Below are 27735 nucleotides of genomic sequence, written 5' to 3'. Positions count from 1 at the left end.
AAACTATCGCCAAAAGCTCTTTCTCAATTTGAGCATAATGCATCTCAGTTTGAGTAAGCATCCTAGATGCACAGGTTACTGATCTGCCCTCTTGGAGAATAACTGCACCAAGACCAAAATTTGAAGCATCACAGGAAATAACAACTGGTTTATTCACATCATAGTACCTTAACGTAGGTGGCGTGGCAATTTTCTGCTTAAGGTCATCATACGCCTTCTGATGATGTTGCAATCATGACCATTCAACATTTTTGCATGTTAGCTCTCTCAAAAGTGCTGTCAACTCACTGAAATCTGGCATAAACTTGCTCAAATAGTTGACCTTGCCCATAAAACACTAAAACTTTTACAGTATCTGGTGCTGACATCTCTATAATAGCTGTTTGTTTGGTTGGGTGAGGTCTTAAGCCTGTACTTGTAAATAAATGTCCTATGTAGATTACTTCTGGAAGTCTGAATTTGCATCTCAGAGGATTGAGCTTCAAGTTTACTTCATATGCTCTGTCTAGAACTTTCTTGAGATTTCTACCATACTCTGCTTCGCCACTGCCTCCAACTAATAGATAGTCTACTATTATGGCACAAGGATAACCTGAAAAAATTTGTTCCATTGCATGCTGAAAGACTTCATTTGCAGAATTTATTCCAAATGGCATCCTTAGGAATCTGTATCTGCCAAATGGAGTACCAAAAGTAGTTAGAAATGAGGATTTGCGGTCAAGCATCACTTGCCAAAATTAACTCTTTGCATCCAAAAAATAAAATACCGTGGCATTCGGTATTAGAGCTGCAACTTCCTCAACTGTGTGCATTGGATGATATGGCCTTTCTAATGCTTTGTTCAAATCTCTAGGATCAATGCATATTCTGATTTCGTCTGAGCCTTTCTTATGAGTGGCTACCATGGACGACACCCATTCAGTTGGTTCTCTGACTGGACAAATCACACCTTGCTGCACAATCTTATCCAACTGAGCTTTGACTTTGTTTTGCATTGCTATTGGAACTCTTCTTGCTGGTCAGACTACTGGAGTGACCTCAGGGTCTAACTTTATAGAATGCGCAACTGGAAGTTTGCCCAATTTGTCATCGAAAACATCAGCATACTCTGAGAAAAAGTTCGGAAAAACTTGAACTTGGAACCGCATTCACATGATGAACTTTTTTAGCAAAAGAAAGTAGAATCATTCTCAAACTGTCTTTGAGACCTAGTAAAGATTGCACAGGTCGTCGTACTACATAGAATAATAAGTTGTAACAGTTCTCAGCCAAATAACATAAAAGTATTACTGAACCTTCAGTTTGAATTTCTTCACGTCTGTAAGCAACATATCTCACACTGCTGGTTACATTGAGTTGTTTATTAGTTCTCACTTTTGCAAATGTGTCTGCTGACATAACATTGCACTTTGATCCAGTGTCCACTTTAAGCTCTGTGGATTTCCCATTGATCCGAACCGTACAAAACACTTCACTCTTATTAATAAGTTTACTGAATTAGCTCTTTCTCCAAGTACTGATACATCATCCACACAGAAAGCTGTCTGTCTCTGTTCTACTTGATCAACTTGCTTTTTTGTTCGACCTTTCTTTACAACTGAGTGAGGCTTACTTGATTTGCAAAACTTTTGAAAGCTGGTCCATTTTTTGCACTTGTGGCATTGCTGACCATATGCTAAACACTTCTCTCTCTTAGACTCATGATTTGCACCAGAATTGTGACAGTTAACAGTAAAACTAGACTTGGGTTTTGCTGACTCACATTTGTGTTGTACTGAGCTGGCAGTCGAGCTTGCACTTTTCCTGGAACTCTGGAAAGCTTTGTACCTTCTTTGGAAACCCTATGCTGCTCTTTGCTTAGGCCTGTTTCTGTTAGCTACGTGTTGCATAATATCTACGTTTGTTCTGGAGCTTACTGAAACCATGCTTTTGTCTCTCGCAAGCATGTTTGTATGTCTTTTTGTCACCTCAGGGATCTGACAAATCTCTATTGCTTTGCTTAATGTCAAATCACTGTCATGAAGTAAAATCCTTCTCACTGTAGCACTATTAATACCACACACAAGTCTGTCTTCATCTTTCAAATCAACAAACTGACATGTTTTAGCTTTGTTTCTCAAGTCAGTTATACAAGCTGCAAATGTTTCCCCTTGTTTCTGATTTCTTGTGTAAAACAAATGCCTCTGTAATGTAATGTTCTTTTGGGGGGTAGCACATTTCTCTAAACTTATGCTTCAAACACTCAGGGTCTACTCTTGACTCAACTTGTACAACAATATGTCTGTCTGCACCTTCACCTTTATACCCTGCTGGTGCATATACAAATGAACGCTGTCTTTCTGTGGCCTCAGATCCTACTAGATTCAGCAAAATGAATGCCTTGGCACGTGCCTCTTTATCTGCATAAGCTGCTTGTATGAAAATATCATACTCTTGTTCAAATATTCTCCAGTTCTCTGCAATATTCTGATCAAATACAAGTGGTTGAGGTTTTCAAAATCCATCTGCCATATTAGCGCATGCCAACGAAGGGTCTTGTAAATACGTACGAACACACACACACACACACACACACACACACACTTGCATGAGTAATTGGCATAAATACAATTTGTTCAATTCTTTGTGCTGTGTAATTATACTTTCTCTCTTTAAGCTTATTGGAATTGTGCGAATGAACAACCTCATAGTACTTTCAATTAACTGGATTTTGTGAAATAATAAACTTCTTGGGCTTCTCGATGCATTATTGCACTTTGCAAAATAGCTTTTCAGATTTCTCGATGCTTTACTGTGCTTTGCGAAATAGCTTATTTGGTTTCTCGATGCTTTACTGTGCTTTGTGAAATAGCTTTTCAGATTTCTCAGTGCTTCATTGTGCTTTGCAAAATAGCTTTTTAGAACTATCAATGCTTTACGAAACTGCGGAATACTTTTTCAGTCTTTTCAATGCTTTACGGAATAATTTCTCGGCCTTTGCAATGCTTTATAGAATCTTAGATTGGTAAAGGCAGAAATGCTAAAATCATCTACTTTCGAAATTGGTAAAGGCAAAAACGCTAAAGTCATAGATCATCACTTTCTATGCTTATGGAATCGGTAAAGGCAGAAATGCTAAAGTAATCGCTTGGAACTTTGTCGATAAAGGCAGGAATGCTACAGTCATACACCATCATTTATCAAATTCATCACTTTAAGAAACATTCGAGATCTTTACAGTGTGACTGAGCAATTTACGAGCACTGTAATACTCTTGTAATTTTTTATAAGAAACACTTTTTCTTAATGCAAGAAATATATCAAACAACTGCACAATGCGAATAAATTGAATTTTTGTTGCCCACATTCAATATCTTTTGAAGTATTTGCACTTTGCAAATGACTACATGCAATACACTGAAATGTCCCCAAAATGACATTATCTCACTAGGCAACTCTTTCAGTACAAGAAGCACTCTGTAATGGCAGCACTTTGTGAACAGACACACCCAGCACAAGAACTTTTCTTCAAATAACCATGCTTTGACTGAATTACACTAGATAGTTGCACTTTGCACACAGTGAACTCTTTGAAATACATGTACAGTAATAAGCACACACTGTAAGCACTTTTACACACTGAGATACTTCGAATAACTTTAATTACTCCCTTGATACAATACAAAATCGTAGTTATGCCCAAATACAGCACTTTGTCCAAACACAAGCAATTGCCTTGCTTTATTTTTGTTTACTGTGCTCTTTTTCTTTTTATATTCTTTTTGCTCTTTTAAGCCCTTTTTCTTTATGCCCAGTGTACTTTCTTTGTGCTTGCTTTATTCTAAACATGTTCATCATTTCTGCCTTAAACACACTCGTTCTGCCTTAAACATACTCATTTTGCTTAAACATGCTTGTTTTGCCTTAAACATATTAGTTTTGCCTTAAACATTTGTTTTGTACTTTAAGCATATTTGTTTTGTCAAATACTTTTATCTTAAACATTTTCTTTAGTTAACAAACTTTTTGTACTTTCTGCTTGCCTGATAATGCGGTTTGTGCCCTTGTAATGCGTTTTCTTGCCTGTTTGCGTCAAGTAAATAATTTGTATTATTTTTCATTACCATTGATTCTTTCTGGTTGTGTTTGTACTGTTTTCTCTCGGTTTTACCTTCACTGTTATCTTTACATCTCATGGTTCCAAATGTTCTTCTCTTTTCCATCCCGGTTCTGACACCATGTCACTTACATGTTGGCACATGAATAGGCGAGTCTTCGTGATTTCTGTTTAAGCAGCTTTATTCTATACAAACACATCACTGTAGAGGCTTATTGACTTAGACTGAGTAACTTATACACAAACTCACTGACTGCTTCTATAAAATGGCACTAGGGATTGCACATGTCTGGAATTTATACGTGCACGCACAGCGTTGCATGCTTCTTAAAGATATAGCACATGTTACACTCTGATCTACAGTTCCCAAAGGGTCAGAGGGGTAATGGAAAGATGTGGTTCAAGAAATCACAGAGTTCTTACCAGGACACGCAGAGTGATAGTTCCTCCAGGGGCAGAGAGGGAAACAGTAATGGAAGATGTCACCTTTGCAGCAGAGGAGGCCTGCTGAATCAGGGCTCCAGAGAATCTTTCTCTGCCAGACCCTTTCAGTGCTCCTGAAAGAGTGCCCGACTGCTCACCTCTGGAGGCAGTTGGGGGATGATTGTCACTGCACCTTGACCTGGCAAAAGATAAATGACAAATGGGTGCAGGACATTATATCCAGGGGTTATATGATTCCTTTCTCCTTCCCCACTTCCATACACAATTCAGTTCCAGACATTCCACCCAGTCAAAAGGAACAAGCAACTGTAGAAATTCAGAAGTTGCTAAGAAAAAGAGTCATTCAAGAAGTCCCTGCAGACCAGAGAGGATGCGGAACTTACTCAAGATTATTTTTAGTTCCAAAGAAAACAGGGGACTGGAGACCAATCTTGGATCTCAGCAAGCTAAACAAATCTGTGAAAAAGACCATGTTCCGGATGGTGTCACTGCAGTCAATACTTCCATTCCTAGAAAAAGACAATTGGGTGTGCTCTATAGACCTTCAGGATGCGTACTACTACATTCTAATGGAAAGGCAATCCAGAAGGTTCTTACACTTCCAGATAGCAAGCAATCACTTCCAGTTTCGAGCTCTGCCCTTTGGTCTCACTACAGCTCCCAGAGTGTTCGCCAAATGCATGGTGGTAGTAGCAGCTCACCTGAGACACTGAGGATTCCGAGTGTTTCAGTATCTGGACAACTGGCTCATAACCGCCCTGACCAGGCATCTTCTGCTACAGGCCAGGGACTATACACTTCAGCTTTGCTCCTCCCTAGGCATTACCATAAATTACGACAAACCTACTCTAGAGCCATCTCAAAACTTAATATTTATAGGAGCAGAGATAAATACAGCCGCTCTGATAACAAGACTCCCTCACAGCAAAGTGCACAATCTCCACTTACATGTGAAACTGTTAATCATTTATTTTTATTATTTATTTATTTTACATTTGTTGACCGGGCTAGTCTAGCTGGATACATGTCCATTTTCAGTAGAGGCCCGGGGAGAAAAGCTCCACATAGTTATACATAGTAATTACAATATAAGAATAGAAGTTATACAGTGTTGTTAAAAAAATTTAGAAAATTTAAGATAGTACAATCAAAAGAAAAAAGTGTTTTTTTTTTTTTTTTCAGGGAATCAGGAAAACTCGAGCTACTGCGAAACAAGTGCTACAGGTTCTGGGGAAGATGGCAGCATCTATTGTACTTATTTGCCTAATTTGCCTGCATAAGAGGATACTTCAGTAGTTACTTTCCACACAATGCTCAATCCTGGAATTAGCAATGTTGCACAAGATCCTCATAACCAACTCCTGCAAAAAGGAGCTTGAGTGGTGGATTAACTCTCCTTCAGTATCTCAGGGCTGTCCCTTTTACCCCCCCTCAACCCTAAGCCACGATGACCATGGATGCTTCCCAGATAGGGTGGTGTGGGGGGTTTTATCTGGGAAAGACAGTCCGAAGCACCTGGCAGGAACACAAGGCTGACTTGAACATAAACATCCTAGAGATGAGGGCAGTGCTCTTGGTGCTGCAAGCATTTCAGGGCACTCTTCCTTTAGGAAAGATAGAAATCCAGTCAGACAACATGTCCATAGTCTGGTACATAAACAAGCCAGTGGGAACCAGATCTTACCCCCTTTGTTGAGAAGCTGTAAGGGCCTGGAAATGGGCTACTGACTGCAACCATTTTCTGATAGCGATACACATCCTGGGGAAATCCAACATTATTGTGTAAAAATTGAGCAGGGCCATTTTATGGCTGCACGAGTGGTCCCTCAATCAGAAAGCTGCGGAAGAAATTTTCCGAAAATGGGGCCAGCCTTGCTGCGATCTGTTTGCATCACCTGCCAATGCCAAATGTAGCAACTACTTTGCCCTGATCCCTCCCATGGGGGAGTCACTAAGGGTGCACTTGTTCACTGTTGGCCTCCGGGACTCCTCTATGTTTTCCCTCCAATTCCCAAGTTAATACAGAAAGCAAATTTTTTGGAAACTACGATAATCCTGATTGCACTCTATTGGCATCGTCAAATCTGGTTTCCTTTCCTTCAGCCTCATCTTCTAGATGAACCATGGATTCTGGACCCAGCTCCAGACCTTCTGACGTGTCTGTCGGGAATGGTACATCCCAGCCTACACAACCTCAAATTGACAGCTTGGCTGCTTCAGTTCCCGTGATCGCCAGGTTTTCTCTTCTTTCCTCACCAATAAAACATATTTTGTTGTCTTCCCATAAAACTTCTAGATAAAGATTGTACAAGAGTAAATGGAATAGGTTCGTAATATGGGCTAGTGATAATCAGATAGATCCTTTTTCTGCACCTATACATTCTGTATTGGAATTTCTAGCGAAGCTTTTTAATGAGAGTGCTGCTGCTTCTACTATTAAAGTCCAACTGGCAGCAATTTAAAATTTTCATGTGGGAGAAAACGGCTCTATGATTATGTTGCACAGACTCTGTAAGCTCTTTTTGAATGAAACAATGGTGATAAAACCCCCATACAAAAATTCAACTCCTCCCTGGGATCTGATTTTCATATTAACAAACATCACTTGCCCCCCTTTGAACCTTCAGCCACATGTGATCTAAAGTTTCTATCTTGGAAAACACTCTTTTTAGTGGCTATTACCTCAGCCAGAAGAGTTTCAGAGTTGCAAGCTTTATCTACTAAGCCCCCATACCTGGTTTTTCATAAGGACGTGCTTTCTATACGCACTAATCCTTCCTTTCTTCCAAAGGTTTGTTGGAAAGTAAACTAAACCAATCTATTCAGCTGACAGTTTTCTACCCAAATTACCAAAACAAAGGTGAATACTCTTTGCATCTTCTGAACCTACATAGACAGTTACGCTTTTACTTGCACAAAACTTCAGGATTTAGGAAATAGGATCAACTTTTTATATCCTATTCTGAGATAAGAAAAGGTCAACCAGTCTCAAGTGTTACCTTATGTAGATACCTCACATTTTGTATATCCTACATCTACAGCTCTAAAAACAGGTCTCTTCCCTTCCCTGTTAAAGCACACTCTGCCAGGTCAGTAGCTACATTTGCAACTTTCCAAGCAAGGTTACCTTGGGACAATATCTATGCTGCAGCTATGTGGAGAAAACGTCATACTTTTATTACTCATTACAGTCTGGATTTGGCCTCCAGGAGTAGAGCTTTGGTTCTATGGTTCTGAGGAATATACTCCCATCAGTCACCCAAGAATTAGGTTGCTTGGGACATGGTCCCATCAGTGAGAATAAGGACAAGATTGACAACAACACATAAAGAAGTTATGTACTTACCATAACATTCCATGTGTGTTGTCCATCTCGACCTTTATTCTCACAACACACTCTCCATGCCCCCTTCCAAAACTCCTGGGAGACCGAGTAGATATTGGACTCATGGATCTCCATAGGCTCAGAAATACTGCCTTTGGGCCATTGATAAATATATGTCCTGTGGGCTTTATTTCATGTAAAAGAAGTTTTTGCAAATTTTATGATTTCATGGCTGGCAAACAAGATCTGAGGAAGTTGGTGAACTGCATTATGGGTAGGGAAGGATGCCAACAAGCTTTGCTGAAGACCTCGAGCTTTTGAAAAGGCCTAGACAGATCCAACACATCAGATCCGACCCATCAGTGAGAATAAAGGTCGAGATGGACAACACACATGGAATGTTATGGTAAATACATAACTTCTTTTTTTATTCTTACTGTAGTAGTAGCAGCTTGGTCTATTTGGCTGTTTGTGATCAATGTAGATGTTACTGTGTTGGTAAGACAAATCGAATGCTGAAGAATCGTATCAGGGAACAATTGTATGAAATAAGCAGATGTGAGAGTTGGAATGTTTTATATAAACATATTTGTAACACTTGTATTGAACACTCTTTTAAGTTTTTACTTTTGGAATTATTGAATGTAGGAGCCAGAGGAGGTGATATTAAGACAAAAACAGAATGCTTAGAAATTAAATGTATGTTAATTTTGCAGTCTGACAAATGGAAAGGACAAAATAAATGAGTATATACCTGTAAAACACTTGCTGAGGTCACGTGACTTGACTAGTTGGTTTTGAACTTTCCTGACTGTATTTAAGCACTGTTTTTTAGTTTGGTTTTAGATCTGATAAAACTTCTCTGGTGTGAAAGTGCTCATCTGTTTTTTATTGTTTTTATTTTTTCTTTGTCTTCCTGCTGATTGGGACATGGCTGAAAGAGGGATAATCAAGCTTGATTATAACCCCGATGGAGCTGTTGATATGGCTATTGTTGACCGTCTTGGATGAGTATTACAGGTCAATTGCCATCTGTTACTTCTCTCTAAAGTTGGAGTTGTTGTTTTGGAACTGGAGCACTCTACTGCTGAGTCGCAGGGGGTTGAAGACATTTTCAGAGGTTTGGAGAATAATTTGTTTAAATACAAATGGTTGCAATGGCAGAGACTGCACTTAGAGGCATGCTTACACCTTAAAGTTGTTCCAAGGGGCCTAAGGGCGTTAAGGATGTCTACATATGGTAGCACATACCCCTCACTGCTGAGAGAATGGGAGACACTAAACCCTGAACTTGGCTTTAATTATATTAAGCTTATGCTGAGATTCTTTCAACCGAATGAGGTTTCTGTTCTTGGTGATATTAGGAAAGGAATTTATGGAATTAATGACTTTTATGTCTCAGCATGCTGCAGGGATGGGCATGTGTGTTTTTTCGTGGCCAAAAGCAGATAAATGTTCGACACTTACTTCACATTCATCAGGAGGTGTTTTGAACGGTAAGGACTTGAATTCTGCTTACTTGACTGATAGAGTTGATGAAGTATTATGTGTTGATTGTATAGAGTCTGACAATGAACCCTTTAATGGGAAGGAAACTGTTCCTGCCTCCAAGTCTGACAATGTCACTGGTTCAGCATCGTACTCTGATAATAATCTACCTCATGAGACAATTTCCATTGGAGTGAGACTGCAGCATTTACGACAGTCTTGGATCATGATACCCAGGATATATTGCAAGCCAGAGAATCTGGTTCTGCTAGCTCGAATTTACAGTCTGTTGCCCCCCTTTTTTACAGCTACAACTACCCGAACTGGTGAAAATGAACCGACAAGAGGGGAGAGGATGCTCACACAGTCGGAACAAGTTTGATCAAAAGAAGCCACAGGTGTCAGGGCAGCTAGAACTAGGGCCAGCTGTAAAGAGCAAGATTCCACAAGCCTAGTGGTTAATATATCTTCCCTGACTCTGAATAATGAACAGCATGAGGTACTCAATTGGGTTTTTCTTTTATTCCTGCGAGAGGCACATCCTTACATGAGGTCCTCACTGACTTAAGACTGTTCGTAAGTTCGCCCTTAGGATTCGTTATGGTAATAAAGTTTATGAGCATACTGGCTTTAGGAAGCCTAGCCATTTTGTTATAATCAACTCTCCTTTACTGAGGCTTTATTAAACCTATGTGAATGTGACATTTATGAGTTCATGAGACAGAAACATCGTAGGGTGTTCCATAACCTTACTGACATTCAGTTTAAAGCACTTTTTGAGTTGATTTTAAATTAGCATGTTTATGTGTGCCCTGCAGATAAAGATGGTGCCATTGTGCTTAATGGATACCACCAAATATCTTGAAAGTATGTTTCTAATGCTGAATGATACTGATACTTTTACTGAATGCCATAAAAGTGACGTTGTTAAGGTTATTCAGAATGTACATGATCGTATTCATGAACTGTTAATGGAAGGTGTAGTAAGTAGAGATTTGTATGATTACTTTATGGTTGAATTTCCTACTTTTCCAATACTCTGTGGCCTTCCTAAGATTCATAAGTGTTTGAGTAACCTACCCGTGAGACCCATTGTCTCAGCTGTAGGTAGGTGACTGAACCTTTGTCGCTCTGTGTTGAAAAACATTTATGTCTTATTACTGAGAAGACAAATACTGTACTTTGAGACACTAAGCATTTTTTTTGATGCAACTGTATCATTGGCCTTGCAGAAATAGTATGAATGATGTTATATTGGTTACCATGGATGTAGTGTCCCTTTTTACCATAATTCCTAATGCGGTAGGAATGGACTTTGTTAGGCTGTTTTTGTCTAAGAACTCTGAATATTCCACAGGTCAGATACACCTGATATGTTCATTGCTTGACATTATACTTAGTAACAATGTCTTCATATTTCTTGACAGCTATTACCATGTGAAGATCAGGGTAGCTGTGGGCACCATGTGTGCAAACAGTTATGCCAACATGGTGCTCACATATTGGGGTCTGTATATGTTCTAGATAGAAGTAACTTCTTTTTCCAGTGCATCTCACATTATGTACACTTTGTGGATGATGTGTTCTTTGGTGGACTGGCTCAATAGAGATCCTGACTGAGTTTCTGAACTATTTACATCAGACCACTAACTTTTTTAAAGTTCACAATTAAGCATTCCCAAACCTCGATAGATTTTTCTTGATGTTTGTGTCTTGAATACCCCTGATGGTTTTGATACTCAACTCTGTAGTAAACCATGGAAGAAAGTTAACACACTGCACTACCAGACTATGTACCCTAAGTATGTAAAGCGTAATGTGCTGAAAGTGCAATTGTATAGACATGCAAGACTGAACAGAAATATTGAGAATATGCTTCCTCTTTTGATACCCTCAGTAAGGATTTTTGCTCTAGGGGTTACTCGGAACATGAGATAGGGATGGCGCATCATGAGGTTCTGTCACATAGAAATGATTCGGCTAGACTCTTTTTTTTCTATTGTTTTGACACTGTGTAAGACAGAATAATAACAGAAATGTTTTTAGAATGTGTGTTACCTATTCAAATGACATTCAACCTATCAGTGATATCATTAGGAAGCACTTGCATATTTTGACTACTGATGCTAGATTCAGGGACTTCTTGGCAAAGCTCCACACTTTTGCTGTAGAAACAACAGTTCCATTAAGAAACTGCTTTGCTACAGTCCTCTGGCTAGCAACAGACCCTGTATTTCGGTTAGGAAAGGGATGTATCCATGCAGATTATGTAATGTGTAAGTACATTAAAGCTGATGATACTTTATACATCCTGTTACTGGATGTACCTTTAAATTCAACTTTTATGCTGACTATACTAGTAGCAACCTGGTCTTTTTGGCTGTTTGTGATCAATGTGGATGTTGCTATGTTGGTAAGATGAATCAAATTTTGAAGAATCATATGAGGGAACAATTGTATGAAATAAGCAGATGGGACAGTAGGAATGCTTTATGCATATTTGTAACACTGGTATTGAGCACTCTTTTAAGTTTGTAGTTTTGGAATTATTGAATGTAGGAGTCAGAGAAGGCGATAATAAGACAAAAACAGAATGCTTACAAGTTAACTGGATGATCTGATTTTGCCAATCTTCATTTATTCCTTGACCTATTAGTTCGATTCCGAAATTGGAACTGACTTGGTCATACTACAGCCCACAAGGGTCAAAAATTCTTGAGCCCTTCTTCCTACCCATAATGCTCTTGTCCATTTTACCTCAGATCTCGTTTTCTGCTTCCTGTGCAGACGCATCGCCAAATCTTTTGAGCTACATACAATTATAATTTATAAATTCTCCAGTTATCTATATGTTATAGTCTATCTTACTCTTCATTAGTCTGTTATATTAGATTTACAAACTCCCTGCTATATATTTTCACTTTTTGCTCCCTTTTTTTCACTTTGGTGAAATCTTCGCTATCATAGTTGGCGGACTTTATTTCCATTTTCTCATTTTCTAGTTAAAAAAAAAAGAGAGTCTCTTTTTATATATACGCATATTTATACCATTGGTATTCTTTGTCTACCATTGTTGGTAGCACTTCTCTATACACTTTCCTTTTCTCTGTACCGATACCTTCTACCCTTGGGTATTCTAGGGCTACCATTGCTGGTAGCACTTAATAGCAAATTTCTCCATCTTAATTTTCAGTTGTATTTTGTGTGCTGTTGTTCTTTTTCAGTAGATATGGCAGATAAAGGAAAGGACACTTCCAGCTTTAAAAAATGCCAAACGTGCAAGATAAGCATGCCTAATTCAGATGGCCATTCACTATGTGTGCATTGCTTAGGCTCGTTGCATTTACAGGAAGACTGCTCAATATGCCATGGATTCAGACACTGAGCCTTAGTTGAAAGAAAGAATAAATTAATATTGAAAGGCATGCTTAAATCTTCTTTTGAGGAGGCCTTATCTGTTCTCAAAAGTCAGATGGACCCTTCTTCTTCTTCCTCTTCCAAAACTGAAAAGCATAAAAGGAAGACTCACTTGGTGCCGACCTCCCCTTCGGTTCCAGTGGCTAGGAAATCTAAAATAGAGGTTCTGAAAATGCCTATAAAGCAGAAAACCTCGGCTCTGAGGCTGTTCACATCTTTAGCTCCAGAGCAGACATTACAAAAATAGGACACAACCTCGGAACCGACAACCTCTGTTCCATCCAGTATATCTGCACCGACACCTACGGTTCCGACAATAATTCTTGAAGAACCAGAGTTGATGCTTCCAAGAATGCAGTATTCTCAATCTATAGATCCCTATGCAGGACAGTTGCTGAGTTCCTTCTTGGAGAGACCTGAATCTCTGTTCACCCAATCAGTTTGCTCCACCAAGAGCTTATCCGAATTGGGCATGCTGAGGCTTGTGGATCAGGTTCTTACAGCGAGACGATTGCCTCTTATGTCCTTGGTTCCAACTATCTCTAGTTCTGGAACTACTTTCTCCATGACTCCACCATATCTTCCGCCTCTGATCCCATCTGTAGTTTTGGAGACCCAGGCTCCGATCCCTCTGGCACTGACTGTTTCGACTCCGGTCAGATCATTTTCTCAAGGGCTGACTACTACCCTGTGCTCTTTGGTCCTCTCAGAACCAGAGGGCTCCCTGGGGTGAGAATTATGTTGTTGGTTCTGAGAGGCAGGTGTCAACTGCAGTTTTTTTCGGAGCCTTCGCTGCACCTTGAAGCCTCAGCACGGATGAGCTCCACTCCTGCTTTGCTGTCAGGGGCAGTCTCCTCATAGCGAGGAGTGAGTTCCAAGGCAGTTATTCTCAGTTCCAGGCTCCCTTCCCTCTTTGGGGGACCTGCCTTCTAAGCAATGGAGAGGGCCTTGTCCTTGGTGGACATCCAGTCGTCTGCCCCCAACTCGTAGTTGATCCCTGATCCTTCCTCTCCATGTGGCTCTCAACCAGCCTCTGCGTTGGGACAGCAAGGGCTGAAGCTGCAGGATACACCTGTCCAAGTTTTATCCTCTTCTGACACTTCTTCAGATTTTCCCACTGAAGAAGTCCCTCACACGGGAAAGTGCTAGAGAAAGCACTTGGATTCCCTGGTAGAATCTGTCACTAAAGATACTGACTACAGTGAAGAGGAGGGTTCCCCTAGGTCACCCCTTGAAGATGTCTCCTTTGGAGACATCCTTCAGATCCTTAAAGAGAGGTGGTTGGAAGTCCTTTGGTTGTATGGTGCTCAGGAATATTCTTCTGTGAGTCCACCCAAGATTAAAAGTAGCTGGTGACTCTGTCCCACAGGTCAAAGAATAAATGAAGATTGACAACATCAGATAAAGAAGTTATGTACTCACCATAACATTCCATCTGTGTTGTTGATCTTCATTCACTGCCTCCAACCCCCAAACTTTGATAGTCATTTTAGCCATCCTTTACCAGATATGGTCTCCACAAAAGTACATTTCGATCTGAGGTATAATGGAGAGGAGCGTTATGGGTAGGGAGAAGAGCTCGAGAGGTTTTGGTTCTTGTGGGCTGTAATATGGCTGAGTTGGTTCCGATTTTGGAACCGGCCTCACAGATCAAGGATAAATGAAGATCGACAACACAAATGGAATGTTATGGTGAGTACATAACATCTTTTTCATTTTACTATGTGACAAAGGGAAAGGACTAAATGAGTAGGATCTATATTAGTGTATCGAATGGACTAAATGGCGAAAGCTATTTAGTCGATCCAATACTGTCGAAATGGCAAAATAGCGAAGACACAGAACATCGAATTTTTTCCCAGGGAAAAAATTTGATGGGCCGTCTTCGGGACTTTGCCATTTCTTCCACTATGGTGCGATCTCGGAGTTGGTATTTATAAGTAGGGGGCGTGTGGGGGCAAAGCCCCCACTTATCTTTCTAAGTTTTTTTTTTTTTTTTTATTTGCGGAGCAGCAAATTTTTTCCCTGGGAAAAAATTCTCTGTTCTGTATGCTCGATATTTTGTGGTTTAGACATTATCAGTAGGGTGAAATAGCATTTGCTATTTTCATCATACGATAAGGTAATATAGACGCAATGAGTATATACCTTTAAAACCCTTGCTGAGGTCATGCGACTTGACCACAGGATTTTTAACTTTCCTGACTGTATTTAAGCGCTGTTTGTTAGTTTTTAGATCTGATGAACCACCTTTGGTGTGAAAGTGCTCATCTGTTATATTTTGTATTTTTTGGATTAAACAAGTGTTTTATACAGTGCTGTGTTAGCTGGTTCTTTTGTTTTACTTGTTCCTCTGCAATTATCTATGATATGATTTCAGTAATTTTCATTAGGGTAATATATAAATCTCATTTGCTGCCCTCGCGCACAGATGTGGATCCACTCTTGTAGTGTTTAATAGGTGCATTTAAATAACTTTTTTTTAAGTGTATTTTTTTCCTGTTTATGTTTTATATTCAAATTCTCTCTAGTTTTTTTCAGGGTTTCTCCATCAGCTCTGTTTTTAATTTAAATAAGTAATTCTCGTAGAATTGTTAGTACAGTTTCTTTTCTCTTCTATTTTTTCCTACCCTTTTTAACAGGGTATTTATTCCTTTTGTACCATTGTTGGTAGTTTTTTGCCTGTCCTTATCTTAGTTAAAACAAAACAAAAACAACCCCCCCCCCCAAAAAAGCAATATATATATATATATATATATATATATATATATATATATATATATATAGGTTCACTTTATAATCCCGAAATCCTGAAATATCGAATTTCAAAATCTCGAGATCATAAAGCCGAAACCTTATGTCGAAAATGGTTTGCACGATTAAGTGCATTCGATATTTTTGACATTCCCCTCTTACAGCCACGGTAGTTAGCTCATCTCTACTATTTTGCAGGGGGGCTACACCCCCCCACCCCCTGCACATTAAATATACCAACTCTGAGATTACACTACAATGAGGAAATGGTCTACTTCCCCGTTCCTAACTGAAGCGTGACCTCCCTCCACAGTCTCGGCACGTCGCTTGTGAAAAGGTCGAGTGCACCATGCAGCTTGACTAACCTTGGTTGACCACTTATGGTTTGATTTCCTGCCCCATGAAAATTATGATTTCGCACATTGGACGTTCAACCTCCTGCAGTTCGGGTAAGCCATAGTAAGCCATATATATATCTATCTATATATATATATATATATATATATATATATATATATATATATATATATATATACACATAGGTCTACTTCTTTTGCCCTAACTTCCAATTGACTGACACCCATTTGACTGAGACCAAATGACTGAAATTTCATTTGACTGACACTTCATTTGACTGACACTTCATTTGACTGGCACTTCATTTGACTGGCAAGTATTATAAGAGCACTGTAAGGCAAGTAAATGGAATATGTCCCCTTCCCCACTGTAGTGCGACCCTGGAGTTAGAACATATAGTTAGGGGGGTTTGGGGAGGCACAGCCCCCCACAATGGGGGTGTAGGGGGGCAAAGACCCCACTTACTTTTGGTTTACTAAGCAATATTAAAGCAAAACCACACAATATAATATTAAATTAAGTGGGTGGCTTCTCACACCACACCTCCCATTGTGGGGAGCTGTGCCCCCCACACACCCCAACTATATATTCTAACTCCAGGGTTGCACTACAGTGGGGAAGGGGACATATTCCATTTACTTGCCTTACAGTGCTCTGGAGACTGCCAATAATACTTGTCAGCCAAATGAAGTGTCAGTCAAATGAAATTTCAGTCAAATGGGGTCAATCAATTGGAAGTGAGGTACCTGGGCGACTGTCCGATCTAGCTAAACTGCAAGTATTTCTGCTTCTTGAACTGTTTTAAACTGTTTAAAGTTGTTTTTGCACCTGCACTTTTAAAGTTTGTCCTGTTTGTTGCATTTACCTGTTGAGGCTACACAGTCAAGTGCGCTAGCCTGTGTTACATATTTACTGTATTTTCCTGCTGTTTGTTGCAAAAAAGAAAAAAAAAACAAAAAAATTATCCTGGTTTCCCATATTTCCTGACCTAGAGTAGTCCAAATACAGGCTTTGCTGTATTCTGGACTTTTGGAAAGTTCCTGTGTTGCCCATTTCCTTTCTTGGAAAAAGGGAGGCTTCTTTGTTCACCAGTGGCAGTAGGGAGCTTAGAGCAGCCTATCTATCCCTGGAGGAGTGTTCCCAGCACAAGAATCTGGTAGTCTATTGGCTGTTTTGGGCCAATTTCTAGCTCTTTCATGTCCCCCTGTATAAAACCCGCTTTGACGCGGCTTTGCACGATTTTCCGCATAGTGCAGCATCGGGCAGCTCTGCTTAATTGGGTTTAAACCATTCTCGGCTCCACAAAGTCTGCTCTTCACTTTTTCCCTTAGAACTGATCTAGTTCTTATAATAAACACCCTATTCCTACTCTAAAGCCTGGCACTTGCTCACTAAAGCAATTATATAAGTCAGCACTAAAAAATTAAAAGCACTACACCCTCACAAACTCCCCCTGAGTACCTTGTTCCCCATTGGCCCTTTTTTTCAATTATAAAGGAATTCTCAATACTATTCTAGCATGTCCAAAGGTCAGGTGTCAATCTCCTCTCTGGTCCAGCTGGTGAATCTGGGAATCTTGAGGCAATGTTACAACTGCCTCATGTACACAGACAACCCTCTCCTCCTCCTCCCAGCAAATTCCAACACATGTGAGAGATGCAACCATATAGCCAAACTGGAGGCTAAGCTCTCTCAACTCAGTACTGGCGTAACCAGTCAGGAGGAGAAGGAAACTACACTCACTACAATTCCAGTCTCACATAGACCTACCACGACAGCAAACCAAACACATAAACACACAAAAACATACTCAGAGGCTCTAAATAAAAATCTGCCCAAGCAGCAGAGACCTCCAAAGCAGACACCCAAGCAACCGCTACCCCAAAACAAAACACGTGCAACACATAGCTCACAAAGCCAGTGTGCCAAACAGTCACAGCCCTTAAGGCTAAACAACACACCTGATACACTTGTAATAGGTGACTCTATCGTCAGGCACACGTCCCGCTCACCAGGCTGAACAAGGAGAAGGTCACGGTGAGCTGCCTGTCGGGCGCTAGGATCCGCCACATAACACAAGCACTCAGGTCACTCCAAGGCAAGTACAAATATGACCCAGTCATTGTCCATGCTGGTGTGAATGACCTGAGACGTACCTCCTGGACTACATGAAAAGAGACATAGAGGAGCTCTCTGAGTATGTAGCCCAGGCCGGTATGACCCTGACCTTGAGTAGCATCTTACCCTCACCAAGAATGATGCCACAATATGAAGACAAGATGATCAATTTCAGCAATTGGCTTCAGTATTGGTGTCATTCAAAGGGGATCCGATGCCTGTTAGCCTGGGATGACATGCTCGACAAGCCACAATGCTTCGCTAGGGACGGCTTGCACCTGTCACCCCTGGGCTTTCGGATATTGGCAAAGGCTCTTGCCACCCCCATAGTGCCTTTTTTAGGCAAGGCTCAAAAGACAAACCCACCTCCATAGGTATCACAAGGGATAAGAAACTAAGAGTAATGCTACTCAATGCCAGAGGTCTAAACCTCAAGATGCACGCCCTCAAAACTCTCCTTAGCATGGAGAACGTCGATATCTGTGCAGTAACAGAAACCTGGTTCAAGGCTCCCGAGAGCACCCCAGCACTACCAGGTTATACCTCATACCATGTTTTTCGGCCCCAAAACGTGGACCGAACCACAAAAGCAGGGGGAGTATCAATATTCATCAAAGATACCCACACTTCCAGGTTGGTGGCACAGCACGAAGCATCAGAGACTATCCATGTGCAACTAACAGTGGGTAAAACTGCCTTCCAGTTTATAGCCTGCTACAGACCACTCTCCCAAACCCAGGAACCCCACTCGGCCTTCCTGTGAACACTGGAAAATATGAAGGTCTCTCCAAACCCCATTATATTGGGCGACTTCAACTACCCAAACATAGACTGGGAGCATTACTCTAGCTCCAACACCCTAGCCCAAAGGTTCCTAGAATTTATAAACTCAAATGCTATGGAACAACTTGTTACCACTCCCATAAGAGGGGAAAACATACTGGACCTGATCATCATCAACATGGGGGCTCTATGCTCCAGACCAGAAGTGTATCCCTCACTGGTAAGATCAGACCATAAACTAATCTCACTGGATATTCGCATCCCGACCCCACCCCCTGCCCAGAAAACCACAGTGAAAAACTTCTCTAAAGCAAATTTCACACTCCTCAAAACCGAGGTGGAATCCTTCAAAGCCCCCGGGCCTATGGAAAATATGGCCCAGACAGCAGAATCCTTTATAAACGCATTCTATGAACACCTTCAGGAATGCATGGATCATGCGATCCCAAATAAAACCAAGACCCAATCCTCCAAAGGCAGGCGTCCTGTCTGGTGGACCCCAGCCATAAACAAACTATACAATAGAAGGAAGAAGCTACTACATGATAGAGCAAAATCCCATAAAGGGAAGGTATCTCTGATCAGTATTAGCAAAAAACTATGGACACTCATAAAATCGTCTAAGGCCAGCTTTGAGAGAAAAATTGCACAGGACACTAAGGATAATTACAAGGCTTTCTTTAGTTATGTTAGGAACCTGGGTGGGAATTCCCAGATATGCTCAGAATTAGTCCAAAATGACAAAAAATACACCGAACCCACAGACATTGCCAACATCCTAGCTGACATGTTCAGCACAAACTCCCCCCCCCCCCCACCAAAAGGGCAAATATCTATACCAGCAGAGTGCTGCCCCCCTGACATCTCAGATGCTCAGGTAAGAGCCGCCCTCTCCAAAGCAAAAAACACAGCATCAATGGGACCAGATGGTGTCCCGGGCTCGCCCTACATGAACTCCAAGAAGAGCTAAACCCAAACATAAAACTACTGTTCAATCTCAGCCTTATTACAGGATATGTACCCAAAGAGTGGCGTACAGCAACAGTGGTGCCTCAACGGATCCTGGAAACTATCGCCCCATAAGCCTGACTAGCTTGGTCTGCAAAGCTATGGAAAGGATCATCATGGACCTCATAAATAAAGATATTGGGAACCTACAGACACTGGATCCTACCCAGTTTGGCTTTGTTAAGGGCAGATCCTGCCTCTTAAACCTGGTTGATTTCTTTGAAATAGTCACCAAGGCCATTGACGAGAGGAAGGTGGTCCACACAGCCTACCTGGACCTCGCAAAAGCCTTTGATACAATACCCCACTCGGGCATTATAGATAAGCTCACCAGCTTAAATATAAACCCTATGTCACTAGATGGGTTGCAAACTGGCTCAAGGACAGAACCCACATGGTTAGAATTGCTGGAGCCATGTCAGACTCCAAACCAGTTACAAGTGGCGTCCCACAAGGCTCAGTCCTGGGACCTCTCTTGTTCGGTATATATTTCTCAGAGGTACAGGCCAACATGGAAGGACTGTGGCTGACCAAGTTCGCAGATGACTGCAAACTAGGCGCCATAATCGACTCTCCAGCCGACACAAGCATCCTACAAAAGGGCCTCATAGAAACAGACAACTGGTGCCAGAGCCATGGCCTCAAGCTAAACGCCAAAAAGTGTATAGTCATCCCCTCTGGCGAAAGCAAAGTGCCCACAAATTACCACATAGGTGGTAATCCATTAAGTACCGAAGAAGTAATTAGGGACCTGGGGACCCAAGTTGATAGCAATCTCTCATTTGAAAACCACGTGGCCAAAGTGGTTAGAAAAAGATTTTATATAGCCCACCTAATCATGAAGGGATTCACATCTAGATCAGGGGAGGTCATCATGCCTCTTTACTCATCCCTCATCAGGCCCATAATTGAGTACAATGCCCCTTTTGGGATGTACCTTACCAGCCACCTGCAGCAACTGGAAAGACCCCAAAAGTACCTCACCAAGAGGATCAAAGGGCTCAAATAGATGCCATATGCTGCCCGGTTAAAGAAACTCCAGCTTTACTCGATGTGTGCCTGACGTATAAAGCCATGTCCAACCTGGAATTAACGGACATACTGCACCACAGAAAATCCAAATCCCATCGAGCTACATGCTCGAGAGACTTGAACCTCAGCACTGAAATAAATAGGACATGCTGGAGGGACAGATTCATAACCCAGAGGCTCCCTTCACTCTGGAATAAAATCCCAGTTCAGGTTAGGCAGAGTCCCTCATTGACTCTCTTCAAGAGGAATCTTGATGAGTGGGTGGGAGATCGTAGGTTTACCCCGGGTATCACTTCTGTGTCACTGTTAGACAGAGGCACAGTATACTAACCTCGAAAAAGGGCATAGCAAAATTCATTTAAAATGGGTGGCGAAAGCCAAACACTCTCTGGCTAGGCTTATAAATGCCCTAGGGCAGATAGCCTAGTATGAACCTATGAACCTACCTACATATATATATTTATTTATTTATCCCCCCCCCCCCCCCCCTTCAGTTATTTTCTTACATTATCCATGATGGCTGAAAAGCTAACAAGTTTTAAGAAATGCTGTTCCTGTGGACACAAAATACACAAATTGTATGCCCACAGGGAGTGCATTTATTGTTTAGGAACAGCACACCTGGATACGAACTGTACCATCTGTGCAGGATTTAACTCCAGGGCTATAGCGGACAGTTGTAACAAGCTGGTCCTTATGGGGTTACTTCAACCTTCATCATCTTTTTCCTCAGGGGGATCAAACCCCCAGCAAATTTTCAGAGGCTCCTCCAGAGCACAGAAAAAGATTCCCAACAAAGTCTCCAAAGACTTCCTCTTCCTCAGAGCCTCCACAGAAAACACTGTGTACTTCAGATATAAATTTGTCAGATCCAAGGAATAAATCTACAGATCCTAAGACTTCGGATCTGATAATCATCTCTGCTACTACTCCATTGCAACCCATGGATCTGAAATCATTGGCTTCAACCTTGAGTGTATCTTAGACTCTGAGAACTCATTTGCCCGAGTTCATTATAGATCCAGTATCTCCTTGGCTCCACTCCCTTCTCATGCAGACGCCAAGGAAGTACTCCGGACCTCAATTCACCACCAGGTCCATCAAGTCCTCCAGAAGTCTTTCTGAGGCAGACATGGATAGGATGATAAGGAAGTTCCTCAGAGCTCAGATCCAGTTGGGGGTTATTCCATCTCTGTCTCCTATCGGATCCATGAGTTTTCTTTCCACCTCACATATAATTGTATCTCCTTCTCCAATTCGACCTTTAGTTTCAGAGCCCTGGGATCCGAGAGTTCTGAGAATACTGGTGTCAGAGCCAAAGAGAATCACGTCTGCAACCTCAACAGTATTCCTGACTAGTTCTGCTCCTCTTCTCACAGATTAAGATGAATCCCATAGTGGAGGTGTCAGCGTCAGATACGTGGGGCTGAGATTGACTCCGATGTTGTCAGAGCCTTCCTTGCCCCCTGAAGCCTCAGCGTTAGATAGCTCAGGTCCGGTTCCCTCCTCGAGACACAGATCCAGTCAAATTCATGGCTTGTCTGCTTCAGAGATCTCAGCTCCAGTATGGCCAGCCCTGGGTTTCCTGGGTCCATCGGCCTTTGAGGTTGTGAAGAGGGTTTTCTCTCATTTAAGAGGCCAGATCTCTCATACTTCCTCAGATCCTACACCCTATCCTTCTTTGGTTCTGAACTCTGATCCCATCAGACCTACTCCACAGGGACAGCCAGTATCAAGTAGCTTCCAGATGGTTCCAGTTGAGGAACTACCCTTGTCTTTGGACGCTTCTCCAGAACATCCCACTGAAGAGATTCACTGAAAGAGAATGTGCAAAAGGAGGCACATAGATTCGCATATGAAATCTCTCACAGAAGATACTGACTTAGTCTAAGGGAAAGGTCCCCCAGATCACCACCTGATGATGTCTCCTTTGGAAATATTTTAGAAATCTTTAAACAAAAAGGTGGTTGGTCCACAGATAACCAATTCCCTGAGGAGTCAGTATTCTTGGAAGGTTTTGATCTGGCCCATCTAAGCCTTTGGTGACTCCCCCAGCCAGTGAGCTTGTCAACCTAGTCTCTCACGGTCATGGAAGGAACCAAACTCTGTTGAACCTAACCCTTGTCGACCAGATAGAATTTTAGTCCCTCCAAAAGACAGACCACATTGGAGAAAAGGTATCCCTGTCAATGCAATAGTTGTGGCAGCAGCCAACAAGGAGCTCACAGAAGTGAGCTCCTCTGTTCAGCCCCTAACAGAGAATCTGGTGTGTTGGACAGGTTTGGAAAGTACGTATTTGCATCAGCGACCTTTACCTTGCATTTACTGAACTACTTGGTGCATTTTATTAGACTACAGAAGGACTTGACTAAGGAACTCTACAAGTCTCTCTCAAGAGTCAGTGTATCCAGAGGGATTATAAGACATCATCCTTGCAGCTGGCCACTTGTTTATATATATTGAATATGGATTCATACGAATAGCCGTGAGGCTAATTTTGCACACAGTGGGAGGTGCCTCACAGGCCGCCAGTTTAAGGATTACCATAAAGAGGAATGCCTGGATGGAGCTATGTGACTTTGCAGAGCCCTTCAAGTCTTCTTTTATCAGTGCTCCCTTTGATGGAACTTTCTTGTTTGGCCTCCCTATGAAAGAAACACTTTACCGCAGTGAACAGGAAGGAAAGACCCTGTGTGCTGTAGGGATTCCCTTTTTTACTCCTCAATGATCCTTTTCAAGGACTCAAAGAGGAGGTAAGAAAATGTGGTTCTGCTAATTCCAGGAATCTTTCCAGGATTCATGCAGAGATAACTCCCTTAGAGGTAGAGGAGGGAGTTTGAATGGAAGACGCCAGTCTTGTAGCTGAGGAAGTTTGCAAAGTCAGGGCTTCTACGATTCTTTTCTGGATAGGCCCTTTCTGTGTTCCCGAAGTGCTGCCTGATTGCCCACCTCTGAAGACAGTTGGAGGATGTTTGTCCTTGCACCCGGACACCTGGGCTACTTTAAGAAAGGAATCTTGGATGCTAAACATAATATCCAGAGAGTACTTTATATCATTTTTCCAAATATCATCCGCCTAAGAGAAACAAACTTCCTGATGTTCCACCAAGTCAGGGAGTAGCTGCAGCTCAAGAAATTCAGAAACTGCTGGACAAAAAGAGTCATCCAGGAGGTCCCACCAGAACAGAGAGGATTCGGAACTTACTTGAATTTCTTTTTAGTGCCAAATAAGACAAGAGACAGGAGATCGATTTTGGACCTGAGCAACCTGAACCAATATATAAAGAAGTTAAAAGTTCTGAATGGTCAAGGTTTAGTCCATCCTACCTCTTTTACACAAGGTTGAGTGGATGTGTTCAGTCAATCTTCAGGATGTATACTATCACATCAGTAGACAATGATCCAGAAGACACTTGCGCTTTCGGCTGGGAACCAGTCATTATCAATTCAGAGTTCTGCCCTTTGGTCTCACTACAGCCCCCAGAGCGTTTGCCAAATGTATGGCAGTGGTAGCAGCTAACTAGAGACTGCAAGGATTCTGTGTGTTTCCATACTTATATGATTGGCTCCTCACTGCTCCAACCAACCATCTCCTAGAATAGACCGGGGACTATTTACATTACAGTCGACATCCCCAAATCAAAGCTACTACCAGTTCAGAGCCTGGAGTTCATTAGTCCTCACCTGAATATAATAAGTCAGACTGCTTCTCTACCCCCACATTGTGTGACCACACTCAAGTCCCAGGTTCAACAAGTCATTTCTCTTCCTGCTCCTCCCATCAGGCTAGTTCTGCAGGCTCTGAGGTCCATGGCAGCATTTATAGTATTAGTCCATTTACCATGTTGTTATGTGAGTATTCTGCAATGGACTCCAGCTGTTCAGTGGTCTTTACTTTGACAGCCTTTTTCTTATTCAGTCAGACTCACTCAAGTATGCTGAGGCCATCTTCAATGGTGGATCCATTTGAACAAGCATTTCATAAGTTGCTCCTTTGTTATGCCTTTCCCTGTAGCCGCAGTGACCATGGACATCTCCCAACTGGGGGGGGGGGGCATAGTTTGTAAAGGACAGTCTAAGGCATTTGGTCACCCCAAGAGACCAATTCGCATATCAGTGTCCTAGAAATGAGAGCAGTCCTTCTGGTGTTGCAGTCTTTCCAAAATGTTCTCCCTCTAGGGACCATTGAAATTCAAACTGACAATATGTCTGTGGTCTGGTATATCACAAACAAGGCAGAACTTGATCTTACCCTCTCTGTTGAGAAGCTATGAGAGTGTTGCAATGGGTGATCTCTTCCAACCACTTTCTAGTGACAATGCATATCCTGAGAAAATCCAACGTACTAGTGGACAAACTCAGCAAGTCCGTTCTGATGCCTCATGAGTGGTCTCTCAGTCAATCATTGGCAGAGGAAATTTTCCGTTGATGGGGCCAACCTAGCTGTGACCTGTTTGCCTCTCCCCACAACAACAAATGCAGCAGGTGCTTTACCCTGACCCCCCCCCCCCCGGAGGAGTCACTGAGAGATGCTGTAGTCCATGTTTGGCCCTCAGGTCTCCTTTACTCTTATCCCCCAGTACCCCTAATTCCATACTTCTTACAGAAAGACAGATGGTTGAAGAGCTTGGATATCCTCATTGTCCCCTTCTGGCCTCATCAAGTCTGGTTTCCCCTCCTTTGGGCTCATCTTCTTTATCCTCCCTGGATACTGGATCTCAGTCCAGACCTCCTGTCACGTCCCTTAGGGATAAAACATCCCAATATTCCAGCCCTCAAATTAACTGCATGGTTTCTCCAATTCTATTGATAGCTAGACAGCCCAGGATCTCTTCCCTGGTTCATAATATTCTTTTGTAATCACAGAAAGATTTTCCTAAGAGGATTTACAACAGCAAATGGAAAAGATTTTCAATTTGGGCCTTGGAAAATTATGTTGATCCTTTTACTGCCCCTATTTATTTTGTATTGGAGTTTTTAGCTTCTCTTTTTAAAGAAGGTGCTAGCTTTTCCACAATCAAAGTACAGTTGGCAGCCATATCAAATTTTCACTCAGAAGATAATGGTTTTTGCCTAGCTGCTTCCAAATTATGTAAGGATTTTCTGAAGGGTACGTTCCTGCTCAGACCTCCAGTGAAAGATCTGTCACCTCTTTGGGACTTGACAGTAGAGCCTTCAGCAAAAACTGTTTTAAAATTTCTGTCCTGGAAAAGAGCCTTTTTAGTTGCTATTACTTCTGCTAAAAGGATTTCCGAACTCCAGGTTCTTTCATCATAAGCTGCATACATTATTTTTCATAAAGACAGCATTACCTTACGAACCAATCCTTCTTTCCTACCAGAAGTGATTTCTGAATCAAATATAAATCAAACCTTTAATTTACCAGTTTTTTTTCAAAAGTTTTAAAACAAAGGAGAATACATGCTACATATTTTGGATGTGCATAGACAGTTACATTTCTGTTTACACAGAACAAAAGAAAACGGACCAGCTGTTTGTTTCCTTTTCACTGAATCAGCTGAGTTCTCCAGTTTTTAAAGTTACATTGGCTAAATGGATAACTAATTGTATATCCTGGATTTATTCTCAGCAAGGCCTCTCCCTACTAAAACCACCTAAGGCTCATCCAACTAGATCCATGGCCACCTCATCTGCCTTCTGGTCTAGAACTTCTATTGATAATATTTGTGCGGCAGGCACATGGCCTAATGCTCATACCTTTATTACTCATTACATGTTGGACTTCATTTCCAGAAGCAGAGCTGCCTTTTTCAGCAGTTCTACAGAATATTATTCCATGAGGGCCACCCAGGATTTATGTAGCTGGGGACTCTGTCCCATCCATTGAGGAAGAATGAAAAAGACAACATCATATATTAAATTATGTACTCACTATAACTAGGCATCTGTGTTGCCAATTTACATTCTTCCTCAACTCCCCTTCTCTCTCTCCTTTCCCCTTCCTGTCATGTTTTGGAGTGAACTAATGGATTTTTTGGAATCAGCAGTTCTGGGGATGAGCCGTGGTCAAATTTTCTATTCTCCTCTGTATTAGACACTGAAATCTTTATTTCAGCAAACTTGATCTGAGGTATTGGGGATGGCCTAGGGCATTATGGATAGAGGGTGGAGTTCGATTTGGATCTGAGGATTGGATCTGTAACCCATATGTTGAGGAAGAATGAAAATGGACAACACAGATGCCTAGTTATGGTGAGTACATAACTTTAAATATGAAGTTGTTCTATCTCGCCTTCATTCTCATGGCTCCAACTCAGCCAAATGCTAAAGCTCGAAGTCTTCAACCAGTTCGTGGCCTACTCCCTATCCCATGATGTACTGGTGCTTCCCTCAGATCTTGTTTGCTGGTGCAACAGATTGGATGTTTTACCAGCTCTGGCAAGTGAATATAAGTATTCTTTCTAGTTTTAGTACTTTTCAACAATTTCCTCTTATATATAGTAGTTGTTAGTTTAATCAGCCTAGTTAGTTAAGAGAATTACAATAGTATACCCTTCTCTTTCTCTCCTTTTTGGCAGTTTTTATTAGGCCTAGTTTAACTCCCTTTCCCCTTTTCTTCAAAGTGTTGATAGTTATTAGCTTAGTAATTTTATACAGTTTAGATTTCTGTTGCACACAGACACACACACACACACACACATATATATATATATATATATATATATATATATATATATATATATATATATATATATATATATATATTTAGGTTTACTATGGAAGACCAAACGCCCATATTACCGACGCTCGGAATCCTGGGACCAGAACACCGATAGACCAGATGATCAGAAGACCAGAAGCGCGAATTTCATAATCCTGATGTTCGGAGATTTTGAGTTAGCGCTTCTGGTGTTACGGTTCAGGTAAGTATGTGTGTGTAAGTGTGTTTGTG

General features: G+C 41.5%; 1 protein-coding gene across 1 annotated transcript in view; it reads left to right on the top strand.

Moving 5' to 3' along the window:
• Nucleotides 1-27735, top strand: part of EFCAB8 (EF-hand calcium binding domain 8) — a 3728836-nt gene that overhangs the window by 1134813 nt on the left and 2566288 nt on the right. Inside the window, exons 11-12 of the mRNA XM_044089017.1 lie at nt 9347-9546; nt 10172-10336. Coding sequence (XP_043944952.1) covers nt 9347-9546; nt 10172-10336 — 365 coding nt within the window. The remainder of the gene's footprint in view (nt 1-9346; nt 9547-10171; nt 10337-27735) is intronic.

This window comes from Protopterus annectens, chromosome 12.part0 (genome assembly GCF_019279795.1).
Source record: "Protopterus annectens isolate FY-2018-M chromosome 12.part0, PAN1.0, whole genome shotgun sequence".
In the NCBI taxonomy this organism is placed as follows: domain Eukaryota; kingdom Metazoa; phylum Chordata; order Ceratodontiformes; family Protopteridae; genus Protopterus; species Protopterus annectens.
Note: the sequence above shows the minus strand (reverse complement) of the source record. Positions and strands in the feature narration are given on the sequence as shown.